Below are 14,388 nucleotides of genomic sequence, written 5' to 3' on the forward strand. Positions count from 1 at the left end.
CCCGTACTATTCGTGAAAAAGATTTTTTTTTTGCTAAAAAGGAAAAAATCTGTATTTCTCTCAAAAAAATACAATTTTTTTTTCTGGTCCCAAATGCTATCTATCAAAAAAGCCAGAAAAAAATGTCTATTTCTCTCAATAAAATACAGGTATTTTATTCTGATAGCACTTGATATCTATCAATAAAGCCAGAAAAATGTCTGTATTTCTCTCAAAAAAAAAAACCAGATATTTCATTCTGAACCCACTTGCTATCACAAAAGCCAGAAAAATATCTGTATTTTTCTAGAAAAAAATATATAAAAAAATATACCGTTTCCCCTATAATAAGGCACTGTCTTATATTTTTTGAAATGCCAAAATATGCCCTAGGTCTTATTTTCAGGGGGATGTCTTATTTTTCCATGAAGAAGACTACAGTACACATTTATTGTTGAAAATCACTCATGTGCCATTGATTGTCCCCTTCTGATCACTCTGTGCCATTCATTGTCCCCTTCTGATCACTCATGTGCCATTGATTGTCCCCTTTCTTATCACTCATGTGCCATTGATTGTCCCCTTTCTGATCACTCATGTGCCATTGATTGTCCCCTTTCTGATCACTACCATATGTGCCATTGATTGTCCCCTTCTGATCACTGACTCACTTTTTTTTGGCTTCTACGGCCGGGTAACAGACTGTTAGGGCAGGGATCAGCAGCTTGCTTGTCCTTCCTGGCTTTGAAGTTACTTTCAGTTTCAATCTGCACTGCAGCCAGCTTCGAGGAGTCACACAGAGGCACACAGTATCAGGTATCGGAGGATGTCTTATTTGCAGGGGGGTGCTTTATTTTAATTGTTTGAGCAAAAATCGAGGGGGTGGCTTATTTGATGGGGATGCCTTATCATCGGGAAAACACGGTATATAAGATATTTCATTTTGATAGCACTTGCTATCTTTTAAAAAAGCCAGAAAAATTTCTGTATTTCTCAAAAAATTACAGATATTTTATTCTGGTCCCAATTGCTATCAAAAAAGCCAGAAAAAAATGTCTGTTTCTCTCAAAAAAAAAAAAAAAATATGGAGTTTTTATTCTGATAGCACTTGCTATTTATCAAAAAAGCCAGAAAAATGTCTATTTTTCTAAAAAAAAAATACAGATATTAAATTCTGATACCACTTGCTATTTACCAAAGAAACCGTTTGGTACAGGTGCATTTTTTCCCGAATAAATAAAAGATGAGCGGTAGACGCAGGGGAAGGCGTGGCGTTGGGCAATCTGCCGCATCTAGCAGGGGGCATACTCCCTGGGAGTCTACCACTGTAAGACAGCACCAGCAGCACAAGCTGTCAAACAGGTCTGAGATGTGTGCGGCACACCAGTATTACGCTGGTAGATTTATTGAGAGGGCGTACTACAATCATACAGCCACATCATGTTGAGAGTATTGTGGTCTGGGTCTCAGGGGGCCTCAAGTGCAGCAGGCTCTTCTGCAGCAGCAACCAGCACAGCCACGACAGGAGCAAAGACAGGAGTTAGCGTGGCTAATGTGCCTGTACCTCCCGATGACTCTCCCTTGTTGTTTGACGAACAGCCTGAGAATCTGTCATTGCGAATTTCAGAGCAGGAGGCAGACTTTGAGACTCTTTGAGAGTGTGGTCAGCACTTGCTGGGCGAGGGTTCTACATCAGTGGCTCAATTTGCAGAGGTTGGCTTAGATGAAAATGGGGATGATGATGACCCTGATGTCTCCTGGGAACCAAGGATGCGTGTAGGTGCTAGCAGCAGTTCCGAAACAGACGTAGAGGAAAGGCAGCAGCAGCAGACTGGGGATGGAAGGGGCCCCAAATCTGCCTCATGTGAGTCCCAAAGAACACACAAAGAACAATCAGAGACGATGTGACCGTGGGGGTGATGGAGCTGGAGCAGACACAGGGCACCCAGCAGAGGCAGGCAAAGAAAAAGCAGCACAGTGGTTGCATGCATCTCTCCAGTGTGGTCCTTTTTTCACGCTGAAAGACGAAGACGGGTGAGTCGCAATCTTCATCCCGTGCCACAGGCAGATTCGCAGAGGACAGGCCGGATCACATTTGGGTAGATCATGCCTGCTTTCCCATATGCGCAAGAACTACAAACCAAAGTGGGAACAGTAATTGCGTTCTCTTGAAGGAGGTGTAACCACGTCATCGTCTCTTCCACCTCCGTTGACTCCTTCTACACCTCCAACTGTCATTGGTACTACATCTCAGTAGGTTGATGGCAGCCAGTCTTCAAGCTGTGAGGAAATATCAGCTTCTGACCGCAGGTTTCGTGGCGTCAGACGACGTTTGCCACCTAAAGATGGGTACTCTAGTGACACCTTCAGCTTCCCTAGCTCCCAGTCTCTTCAGCCCACTCTACCTGAGTTCTGCCCAAGGCATTAGGCTATGGCCCCAACCAACAAAAGAGTCATTGAACTCAATTTACGTCTAGCCAAAGTATTGGCCTTGCAGCTACTGCCTTACAGCATTGTGGACTATACCAAGCAGGCATTAGTTCCCCCGCACAGCTGTTCCCAGTTTACATGCACATGTAATGGGTAACCTCTTCCAGGCATTGACATTCTCGGTGTCTAGTCAAATCCACGTCACCATAGACAGGTGGACAACCAGGCACGGAGTGGGACGCTAACTGTCTTTCACCGCTCACTGGGTGGCCTTGCATAGCTCAGTGGGCAGTAGTTTGCAAGAGGCATTGCAGCACCTGCTACCCCCGAGGAGGGGTGTGGTGGAAAAGCATGGGCAACCCCAGTCCTCTCCCTCCTCCGCCTCCTCCCCCCCTCCTCCTTCATTCCTTCTACTGGCAAACCCTCTCTTTTCGACATTTCTCCTGAAAGGCCAGCAGCAGAGGACACTGTGGTTAAGCGGGCACACCACTACAGCTCCCTCATGCACACGCGTTGCCAGGCAGTGCTGAAACTGGTGTCCTTGGTGGAGAAAAGTCACACTGTCAGAGAACTTTTGTCCGCTTTGCACAGAGAGGTTGAGGCTTGGCTGACGCCCTTCTGGCTCACAACAGGCAACATAGTGTGCGACAACAGGTCCAACCCTGTGGCCGTGCTGCGCATGGGCCGCATAACACGTGCCCTGCTTTGCGCACGTACTGAACCTGATAGTGCAGAAGTTCCCTCGCACATACCCGGGACTGCAGGACTTACTGAGACAGGCTCACTCCATCTGCATCCATGTACGCCAATCCCCTACTGCCTCCACGGCGCTTAGCAAGATCCAGTGTCAACAGAGGCTTCCACCACATTGATTTGTGACACTGGGACTAGATGGAACTCCACCCTGCACATGCTCCAGGGTCTGTGTGAGCAAAAGCTAGCCATCCGCCATTACTGCGCCAGCGTAGTGCATGGAGGCAGTGGGGGCTTTGGTACAGCCACACAACTGAGCTATTTTACCAGTGACCAGTGCCTGCAGATGGAGACTCTGTGCAAGCTACTGGCCCCCTTTGAGCAGGCCACAAACGTTGTGAATCGGGAGCTGGAACAATGTCAATCCCATCATCTATCTGCTTGATAATACCCTGTGTGGCCTGATGGAAAGTGGTGATGGGAGAGGAGGGGAAGAAATGGGGGAGGAGGATGAGGGTGACATCACACCCCATAGCGCACAGCCAGTATCAGGAGGAGAAAGAAGGGACACTGGCCAGCATCAGGAGGTTTAAGAGGAGGAGGAAGGTGATTATGATGATGAGGGAGACCATGTTGGGGCTGCTGGACAAGACCCGTCCAACTCGCATTTGTGCTGTCACTCCCCAGGCATTGTGCGGGTGATAGAACAACAGGAACTGCTGCAGCTTGAACAGGAGGAGGTGAGGGATGAGGAGGAAGATGTTTTGGCGCCTACTGAGGGACAGGAGGAGGATGTATGGAAGGACCCCCGCATTTGCAGCATCAAAAACTGGGATGATTACTGGCTCGCCAACCTTCTGGATCACCTCTACAAAGACAAAATGTTCCAGTTTCTACCCAACCTGGCGCAAGAGAAATAAAAGGTGACCCGCCTGAGCAGAATACTATGCGACCGGCTGTGTGAGGAGTTCCACACACCACACAGGGAGCTCAGGCAGGCACCGCCTCCACCGGATCCCCCTGTAGCGGCAGCAGTATCAGCAGTAGTGGCAGCAGGCCGCACACATCCAGAAGTGTAGGCCAGAGCAGGGCGGATTTTCTAGATGCCTGGCGAATCCTGATGCGACCACCTCAAACAATTGAAGTGCAGGGGCATAACCATCGAGAACGGATGAAGCGTATGGTGCACAATTACGTTGGCTCTTTTCTGGCTGTTGGTGGTGGTGTTGACGACAGCAGTTATGAGGAGGATGTCTGTCCTGACAGTAGTGACGCCAATAATTTTGGGTCAACAGGCTTGAAATCTCCCCGCAGTTGGCACAGTATGCCATGAAGCTTCTTTCGTCCTCTGCATCCAGTGTTCTGCCTGAAAGAACCTTCAGTGCCGTTGGCGGAGTGGTAATGGACAACCGATCAGGACTGTCGCCGGAAAATGTCAATCGCCTCACCTTTTTCAAAGTAAACGAAAGGAGGGTTACTAACAACTATCATATCCCCAATGCAGATTTCACTGATTGACTGAAACAAGAACTCACTAGGCCAACCAAGATGCCTCTGTGAACCCACACTGCTCCTGTGCTGAGTCTGTAGCTGCCTATCACCAAACACCCTGTCAGCTGAGCCTGCCTCGGTTGAATTTTTCCGCTAGTTATCGCAACGTCCAGAGGTGGCATTCTTCACCAGTGTCATGCCTGCCATTGTGCCAGCTAGCAATTTACTTTACATTTCTGCTGCTTCCTGGAGGCCAACAAACTGCAGATGAAAACCTCCAGTACTGCCACACTGATAGGTACCATTGCCTTTGCTTAATTTTTCAGCTAAGTATTGTAAGATTGAGGGTTGGCATTCATGTCATGCACTTCATGATGCAAACTAGCAATATCGTCTACCTTCCTATTGCTTCTGGCACCACAGACCACAAAAACAGTGCTGGCACACAAAACATCTTGGTCTGGCCCTTCTACGTTTAATCACAAATTTCCAATATTTGCATTACACACTTCAGATTGGCATTGATGATACACTACACCCAGCTCTAGATGCCAGTTACTAATGCGGTCCACGCTTTGTCTCAGGGCCCACTGCCTCCTCCTGATGCTGATGCTGTTGCCGCCTGTCAGTACTCTATTCACTATATTTGTATTACACACTTCTGGGTGTCATTGACAGTGCTATACACCCAGCTCTTGATGTCAGTTACCAATGTGGTCCACACTCTGTCTCAGGGCCCACCGCCTCCTTCTGTTGCTGCTGCCGCCTGTCAGTACTCCAGTCACTATATTTGTATTACACACTTCTGGGTGTTATTGACGATGCACTACACCCAGCTCTAGATTTCACCAATCTAGATGTTAGATGTTACCAATGCGCTCCCCGCTCTGTCTCGGGGCCCACCGCCTCCTCCTCCTCCTCCTGCTTTTGCAGCTGCCGCCTGCCCAGTACTCCATTCACGAAAAATGTATTATACACTTCTGGGTGGCATTTACGATGCACTACACCCAGCTTGAGATGCCAGTTACCAATGTGGTCCCCACTCTGTCTTAGGCCTCTTTGCCTCCTCCTCTTGCTGTTGCCTGTCAGTACTCCATTAACTATAATTGTACACTTCTGGGTGGCATTGACGATGCACTACACCCAGCTCTCCATGACACTTACCAATGCGGTCTCCCTGGCGATAGCTGACCAGGGGCCACACACTGCTACTGCTCTCACTGGCCCACGCTCCGTCTCTGGTCCTCCATCCCTTTGCCTAATGTCACCGCACTACTTCTCCACAACTTTATGGGTGGCATTCCTAGCACGTCATCCAGGTCATGATGTCAGCTAGCAATTATTATTATTAAGAAACAGGATTTATATAGCGTAAACAAATTATGCAGCTATGTAAATTCAAAAGGGGTGCATACATTAAATAACAATGCGTTTTCCTGCTGTTTTGACAGCAGAGACTGCTGCTAGTGGGTTGAGTTCACCCTTTCTCAATGTCCTAATGTTTATGCTGCATTGTGTACGCTGTCCATCATGCATAAATCCTATTTGCCTGCCATTTTCTGGAAAACCACAAGGTATTTTTTAACTTTTTTTTTTCTTTGTTGCCACTGTTCTCTTACACTGACCTAGCAAATTTAGTGGTTCTAACATGTATAGGGGCTTTGCTAATAATGTTTAAAGTTGGCCCATTGATTTTATTGTAATTCACGAAATCGATTTGCCTCAATTTCGCGAACCGGAAGTTTGAGGAAATTTTCCTGTGACTGTCAGAGGCCTTCTCGCTCATCCCTAATCCCTACCTATATTTTATCAATATTTTTTTGAACAAATGACATGCTTTTTCTTTCCTTTGAGACATGTTTCCACAGGCCACCCAGATACCCCTAACAATTGTGATGACAGACCCAGAAAACTCCAAAATTCTGACTGTCCTATAGCAATGTAAAAAGTTGAAATTTGTAAAACTCAGAATTAAAGTTGCATTTTAGAAGAGAAAGTCAGAATTTCCACATTTGGAATGTGTGAATTCTGATCACCTTTAATATTACATATGTACATGTGATATATTATCATGCTGGGTTTTTCTGGTATGTATGTTATTTAATAGTATACTACTATTAGTATACTACTAATAGTATACTACTATTATTACTTGATAATTACCTTTTTTTCTAATTGAGTGCAATATAAAAAAGTCAAATAATAGTCGATTCACTGGCCTTACTTTCTCCAGAGCCCCAAATAACTAGAATCTGGAATGCTGTGCAGCTGGTGCCTCTACCATATTTACCCAGATTGTTGTATTCATTTTCTGTAATGCAGTCTGCAAATATAAGGTGTATATATATATATATATATGATATAAAATCATTTATCAAATTATTTATTTTGCATTGACACACTTTAATCACCTCACTGCCTGAATTTCCTCTCTGTTTCCATGTGACCCCAGCACAGATACAGAAGCACACCCACAGCGTTACCTACAGCATGGCTCCGTGGGTCACATGACACTGGGTCACATGACTCATAGACTTACTCATTCTAATTGGTAACGTGATCCGGAGAAAGGAGTGTTCAAAGATAGCATCCGGAAAAGGAGTGGCCAGAGGAGTAACGTTTTAACCAATCACCCGTCACGTACATAGATGACAGGTGGATTAGCCAATGACGGCTCATAGAAGGCTGGGTGTTATTGACAGCGCCTATCGGGGGTGGAGCTAGGCGCCGTAGCACCGTAAATTTCTTGTGAGAGCTGAGGTCCGGGATGGCGGGGAGAGGAAGAAGCAGCAGCAGCAGCAGCAGCTATGGAGGAGACGGTGCGGGGAGATGGGTCTGCATACACTCTGGGGGGAGGGGGGCTGAAATGCATGTCCTGCCAGCCGAAGGCGGTGTGTGTCTCGGGGGGCTTTGTGTGTTTATGGCGGAGGCCCAGTGTTTGTGTGCTGGCTGGCAGGACATGCTAAACGTTGTATCCAAATAGCTGGAGAGCCACAGCCTGCTCGCTTCCTGTTATCTATGTTCTGTGTAGCTGCTCTGTGTCCCCTGGTTGTCACCCCTTGGCTTTCTATTCTGTATATGGGTAGCAGGGTGCACCAACCCCCAACATGGCAAAAGAACCCTGGCCCCGTACCGATGGGAGGACCCCATTCCCGTACCCACGGGAGGATGCCGACCCCGGCCGCGTTCTGACGGGAGGACCCTGACCCCGTTCTGACGCGAGGATGCCCTGACCCCCCCCAGCTGTGTGTTGCTAGAAGAAACCCTGAAAAGCTCTGTGTTGCTAGTAAGCCCCCTGTCCTCTTACCCTGCACCACATTTTTGTGTGTAATTCAATATATGGGAAAATGTGGAGACCAGTTGAATGCCTCTGGCTGGGGATTTTGTTCCCATGGTCCAGGTTCTAAGAATGTGTTCCATTATTTGGTTGCAATGGCCGATGGTGACCATTTTTTTTGGATATGGTCTACAACTTCTAAGACTCGGGTTCAGCAAAACTCAATCTTCCCTTGGAAAGCTCTAGGTATTGCTAAGCATGGAGCGCATTGGATGTACAGGGAGCCCATTGCCTCTGCATGGAGATTGAGAGTTCTTTGCAACTTGCTGGCAGGAAAGATTTTTTTTGGCTGTGGCTGTGTTGTAAAAAAAAAAGACAAACTGCAAAAGCCAAATCAAAACAAGTCATGCTTCCTATTATCAGAATGAAAGCTACGTCCTTGTGCTTCACCATACTACAATATAATGGTGTAAATGCTGTTTAACAACTGGCTGTTCTTACAATACAGGGCCACCACCCACCTACAGCTATTTCCCACCCGACAAAAAAAAATTCTGGGAAGAATACTGGGCAGCTTTTTGTTGCTGTGCCTGAAATATAGTTAGCCGACCTAAACTAATAATTTCGTTTTAAGACATATTTAATGCTGTGATGATGATGGGTCATTAGAACAGCAGCAAAACACGAGTTGTTACTTTTGTCTTATATGCTTTTTTGAAAGAATATGGTCAGTTCTTCAATAGAAACGTTCTATTCTATCTGCACTTCTGTTTTGTTTGAGATGATGACGACCTAGCAGTGGCCATAATCACCCCACCACAGCCAATCAACGCTTTTCATTTTTTTTAGCATCACCTGGTTTTCATTTTTTACCTAGCTAGGGACAGTTACATCTTTCTCAGGATTGAGCACACAGAGCTTTTCCAACCCAATCCAGCAAGCCGGGATAAACTTTCACAATCCCATAGCATAGTCTGTGATCAGCTCACTTAATGCTGCAATCAGCATCCGCCTACGACGGGACAGGGAATGGCAACGTTACCTTCAAGTTTAGATTGTAAAACGTTGGCACTTCTTGAATCCAACTTTTATTAACATCACGTCTTTTTCAGGCAAACGTCTCATACGTTTTAATGAAACGGATTTCCAAGAAATCTTTTGGATTCAATGACTGCCGCTGTTTAAACGATTCAAAGCAAATACTACAAGTCTGTTATTGTTGGCTTTAGGCCGAATCGCCCCACAACTCACTGCTTTCTATTAGGATAGGCAGATCATTTTTTGCCTTTTTAGGGACTGATCTGTTCTTTGGACACCCTAAGGCTGGGTAACTCATGCAACTTGATCCTTTCCAACGACAAAAGACTGAATGAGCGCTCTACATACAGCACCGTTCTGCTCTATGGAGAGGGGAGGGGGGAGAAAGACAGAGTGACACCCTGCTGCGTTCTCTCCCCTTCACGTTCCGTACAATCATTGGTCTTTCGTGGATCCGCCAGGAAGGTGGTTTGGATGACGAGCGCTGTACACACGCCAGATTCTCGGCCGATATCAGCCCTGAGGCGATTATCAGACGAGAATCATCTGACGTGTACGTAGCCTAAGTTATTATCTTTATAAAGGCTGCTTTGCTGTTTGAGGGTTGAACCACATTTTCAATTTTCTCTGCCATGAACAGATTTACGATAAACATGAATAATAATAACACCATGCTGCTGGTTATAGCACATGTAATAATGTCATTCATATATAAATGGAAATGGCTGAAGCACGACTCCTGGAATATACAGGTAAGCTTCACTAGTTGCTGCCAGAAAGTGAGACCTTACTGCAGTAAATACTAACTTTTTTTGCAGTTTGTTTTGCTAGTGAGATTAATTGGCAGTAATTTTACATAAAGGAATAATGCAGTCAGATGCATGAATCTTTCATTTCATAGTAAGCGCATATAGGGAAGATACAAGGGGCCCATCATTTCATTGCTACAATGTAATCTGGTTCTTTATGAAAATACTACACATACTTCTCTCCCAAGCAGCTGCTTTATGGTTCTTTCTTCGGTTGCACTTCCTGACTAGGATATCTAACTTCAATTTTATTTTTTTTTTCACAGGTGTAATGTAATTGGTATTGGGTCACAGAATATAGACTTGTGTCTAATTTCCTACAGTGATCTCATTTCTGCACACGCTGCTGCTAGCTGTCCGTTGTCTTTCTGTGGCTTTCCAGCCTTTCGTTAGAACTCCATCTTTTGTGACAAATTTGATACTGTAAAACAATGACGGTGAAGTAAGAAAACTTGTAAATTGTGTTCATTACCTTTTTTTCCCAGCACCTGTGTTATATATTAATAATATATCTTTAAGTCTCTTAGACAGCACCCATTGTTCTTTGATACAAATACCAGGCATGGCTAGTAAATAGTCAAACTTTGACTCTGCCTTCTGTACATTGGTATTGGTTGGTAAGTGTTCACAGGCTAAAGTGTGTGCCCAGAGATTGGTATTCATTATTACTAATCATTTAGGCACATTGTACAGTACAAACTGATAACTGTTTTTTTTCTTAAAGTGTCACTATGAACAAAACCCAATAACTGTTGCATTCTTTTACTTGGAATTACAGTTTTTGTTTTCCTGAATCCTAAGCACCCCCTCCATATCCCAGTGCATTGTTTTTGTTTTTTTTATCTTTGGATCCAGGCAGCAGATCTAGTATTATGCCAGGGAAACCAATATATATTCTATGTTTAGTATATACCACGGTTCTCTTTTCATGTGGCCTAAACTAAAAGAAAAAAGTATATTGCTGCTTAAAAGTGTTATCTGGAGCCAAGCTTTAGTCAGTTTAAGGCGTTTTTGGAATTACATATTTACATCTGAGGCTTTCCTTTTTACATAGTGACAACTGGTTTTACTATAGAATGAACTGTGTTGTCATAAACTGACAGGAAGTAGAAAATAGATCTGCTGGAAGGATTAGCAGGTAATCCAAATATGTTAGAAGAAAGTGCCGGAATGTAGCATATGTCATACTCGGTGTTCTCCCCAGCCCCTTTTAGGCGGGCGCACCACCCGGCACTTTTCAGTAACCACCTGGCTGCTTTTGGGTGGTTACCGAAGAGTTGGGTCACAATACAGCGGCTGCCACCTGCCTACAGCTTCTTCCCACCTGGTTTCAAAAAAATTCTGCGTTTAACACTGGTTGTACTCCATGTGCTCTATTGGTATTGTGTGGTTTTGCTTGATGCATGGGGTCAGGCTGCTTGTAATTATAAAATGCTTTAATAGGCACCTTGGTATAGAATTTCTACAGCCACCACATGGCAACAACCACAATTTGAATATTCATGTCTGGGTGCAGTGAAGACTTTAGGACCATGTACAAACGATATAACGGAACACAAAAGGTAATGAATACCATTCACAAAACTCACTTTCTGTCCCTGGCTTAAAATATCAATTTGGCCAGAAAAGTGTATAAAGTTGGAGTAAGCTGTTAGGTTATCACAGTCCATTGGAAATATTTATTTAAAGAACCTCTTTCCTACTGTTCTCTTGAAGGCTATGAGTCCTACGATTATGCGTATGACTATGGTCATGATTCTTCTGGTTCATACAATTTTGAGTCCTGGATGACCTCATGCCCGCTGCCCTCTAATGATGGAGCTAAACAATTGGGACCTGGCAGAGATAGGTAACATGGATGAACATCCACCGAGGATACAATAAGATGGCTTATGAAAACTGGAGGAGATTACTGGTAACCTGTTGAGACAGAATTATCATTACTGCCTCCTTTGTTTTCCAAGGATATAGGCTGTATGTTGTTAACTTGAATATAGTTTGTTCGGAATAGCCACTCATTGGTTACTGAAGCTTTGAATATGATAACGGCTGTAGACCCTGTACTTTCAGTAGTAAGATAGCAATGGCAGCTACCATAATTCTGTCTCTACATTTTCACTTTAAAGTGAACTTGTCACTGTTTATAATATTTGCAGCTTTTGCTATGATTTAGGAACTGGTACCCATGAACCTGGCTTCTTCAATGTAGAGGGGTCATTAGGGTTTCCTTCTATATGGTCTGGATTAATTTATGCATATATCACAGATGTCTGGGAGAGCGATCAATGATGACACAAATATTCACTGATGAACATCTCAACTTTGCTAGGAAGTGAATTTATACATGTTCATAATGTGATTGTCCAATGATTTCAAAAGATATAAGTGACGCACACTGACCATCTGAAATAATTGGCCAAAAACAAGATACTGTATTTTCCAACAAACTATTGTTCCTCATTTCCCAGAAATCATGTCAAAATGTCCTGACATTTCATTGACACACAAACAATCAATATGGCACAAAAATAACTAGAATAAAGTTCATTAACTCAGTGTTGTAATCATCTGGTTACATACTAAAATAAATTCTGTATAAAGATATATCTGATACAAAATGGCTGAGCAATGGTTACATAACCTTACAGGGGAATCCTCAACTTCTTTGACATTGAATCCCCATTAAGTCCTTTGCCATTGTTTGGAGATGCAAATCTGCGTCCTATTGGATATGGGATGGCAGGGGGTATATTGAAGCTCTACTTGCGATAGGTTGCTATGCTCATTGGATTCTGAGCAATACATAACATAATTTGTTCATAGCCACAGATAATGAATACTGTTAAAATGAAACTCCATTGTGAAACAAAAAACTTGTTGAAGCTTTAACATACATAGCGAGGACTTTTAGCAAACTTCTTCCAAAGATACTTAGAAACCCTATTAGCATTATAGTATAAAGTAATAGTCAAAATATTAATTCCTTGTATATATGTAGCAGTGACCTAATACATAGAGCTTAACAAAGTCCCTATGTAACTATCCAAACCATAGTCATATGTCGATAGTCTACAACCAGTTGTGCGGGGAAGCCGATAATCCCTACAGGAATGTGGAAGGAAACCCAAGTGCCCAGAAAAAACCCACACAATCAGAAGTAGTATATGTACGTACAAACTTTATACACATAGTATCCCAGCCAAGATTTAACCCTGAGAACCTAATGCTTTAAAAGCAAGAATGCTAGCCAAAGAGGCACCATGTATTTCATATTACTTAAAGTGTATATATGAAGTTTTCATTAAGCACTTACATTATTAGATCTGTGTTATTCAGTGACAAGTTCAACATAAAGTTTGGTGACCAGTAAAATTCCAGTTTTTAGTTCTGTTCTGGAAGAATGATGGCTGGAATATGAATACCAATATAAGCGCTTCATTCCTCCAGTTTATTGTATATCTGATTTTGCGTGTCTGAGTTGTTTGTATGGCTGAATATATGGTGAATGATGAGTGGTAATGGCTATTATGGATATAACATGTATGGGGTATTTGATCTATTCTGCAAAACCATTTGTTTCATACTTTTCTCATCCTATTCCCTAGCATTAGTGATGTACAGAAAATTCAGAGCATTAAGAAGCATTGAAAGAGAAATACAGCTTTAAAAATTTATTCAGGGTTTTAATAAATACGTAAATGAAACTCTTTATCCCTGATGAGTGAATGTCTTCCTTAACACTTCTTGGTGTGTAGGAGATTGTCATAATGCAGAGGTCCTTAGGCTGCAAACAGAATTTAGCCCTTTGCTTGCTTTCAACTGACCCTTGGAGCACAATTACTCCCATTTATATCAAGGATAGGGCACTAGCCTTTCAATGGCACAAACAATAGGGACAATATTCCTCCCGCCACTAACCACAAATGCTGGGTTACTTTATTTTTATTCCAATTAACCATTGGGTACTGTTTACCCCCACTAATGCCAGATTTACTTCTTTCTTTGGTCACAGCCCAGCCCCCCTAAAGTTTTTAGGAAATAAAACTAGCCCTGGCATAGTCTATAGGGATGGTTCTCTTATATCAAGGAAAGGCAAGGTCTGTGCAGTATGTATTGGTTGTACTGGCACGGGCTTTGCCCCCACGTACCCTTCCTGAATTAGAAACCCAGCTTTCCTTCTTGTCCAGTGTAGATGCAGGCCTTTACCAATACAACCCAGGCAGGATAAACAATAACTCCTTAATAAACATTATATATATAGCACCAACATATTACGCAGTGTTGTACATTAAATACGGGTTTCAGATGACAGACAGTGACACAGGAGGAGTAGAGGACCCTGCCCTGAGGAGCTTACACTCTAAGAGGTGGGGGACGTAGCACACAGTAGGCTTACCAAATGTATGGAACTATGGGTAATTACTTTCAGGATGCATTAAAGCTATTTCAGACCTGTACTGAAAATGCTGCAATCCTTTTAAACATCACAAAAAAAGTATTTGTATTCTTTAGGCTTAAGTTGTAATAGAGAATTGTATTGTCATACTCCATTGACAATCTCCTCTCCTAGCTCTAAAATTCGGTTTATCTCAATGATTACACTGGTGACTTTCATTGACTGGTGCTGCTGTTGAGGTAGTATGAACAGGAGATTATAAGGCTTTTTCTTTT

At 43.4% G+C, this 14,388-nt stretch overlaps 1 protein-coding gene across 2 annotated transcripts in view; it reads left to right on the plus strand.

Annotated features, from left to right (window-relative positions):
- Positions 1-7,282: 7,282 nt before the first annotated feature.
- AKAP8L (A-kinase anchoring protein 8 like) overlaps positions 7,283-14,388 on the plus strand; it is an 18,267-nt gene continuing 11,161 nt past the window's right edge. The window contains exons 1-2 of one of the 2 annotated variants that reach the window (XM_072399751.1): positions 7,330-7,412; positions 11,434-11,566. In XM_072399751.1, the coding sequence (XP_072255852.1) occupies positions 7,361-7,412; positions 11,434-11,566 (185 nt within the window). In that variant the 5' untranslated portion in view covers positions 7,330-7,360. Of the gene's footprint in view, positions 7,413-11,433; positions 11,567-14,388 lie in introns of both variants that reach the window. The other variant, XM_072399752.1, reaches the window with a different exon arrangement.

This window comes from Pyxicephalus adspersus, chromosome 2, assembly GCF_032062135.1.
Source record: "Pyxicephalus adspersus chromosome 2, UCB_Pads_2.0, whole genome shotgun sequence".
Classification (NCBI taxonomy): Eukaryota; Metazoa; Chordata; class Amphibia; order Anura; family Pyxicephalidae; genus Pyxicephalus; species Pyxicephalus adspersus.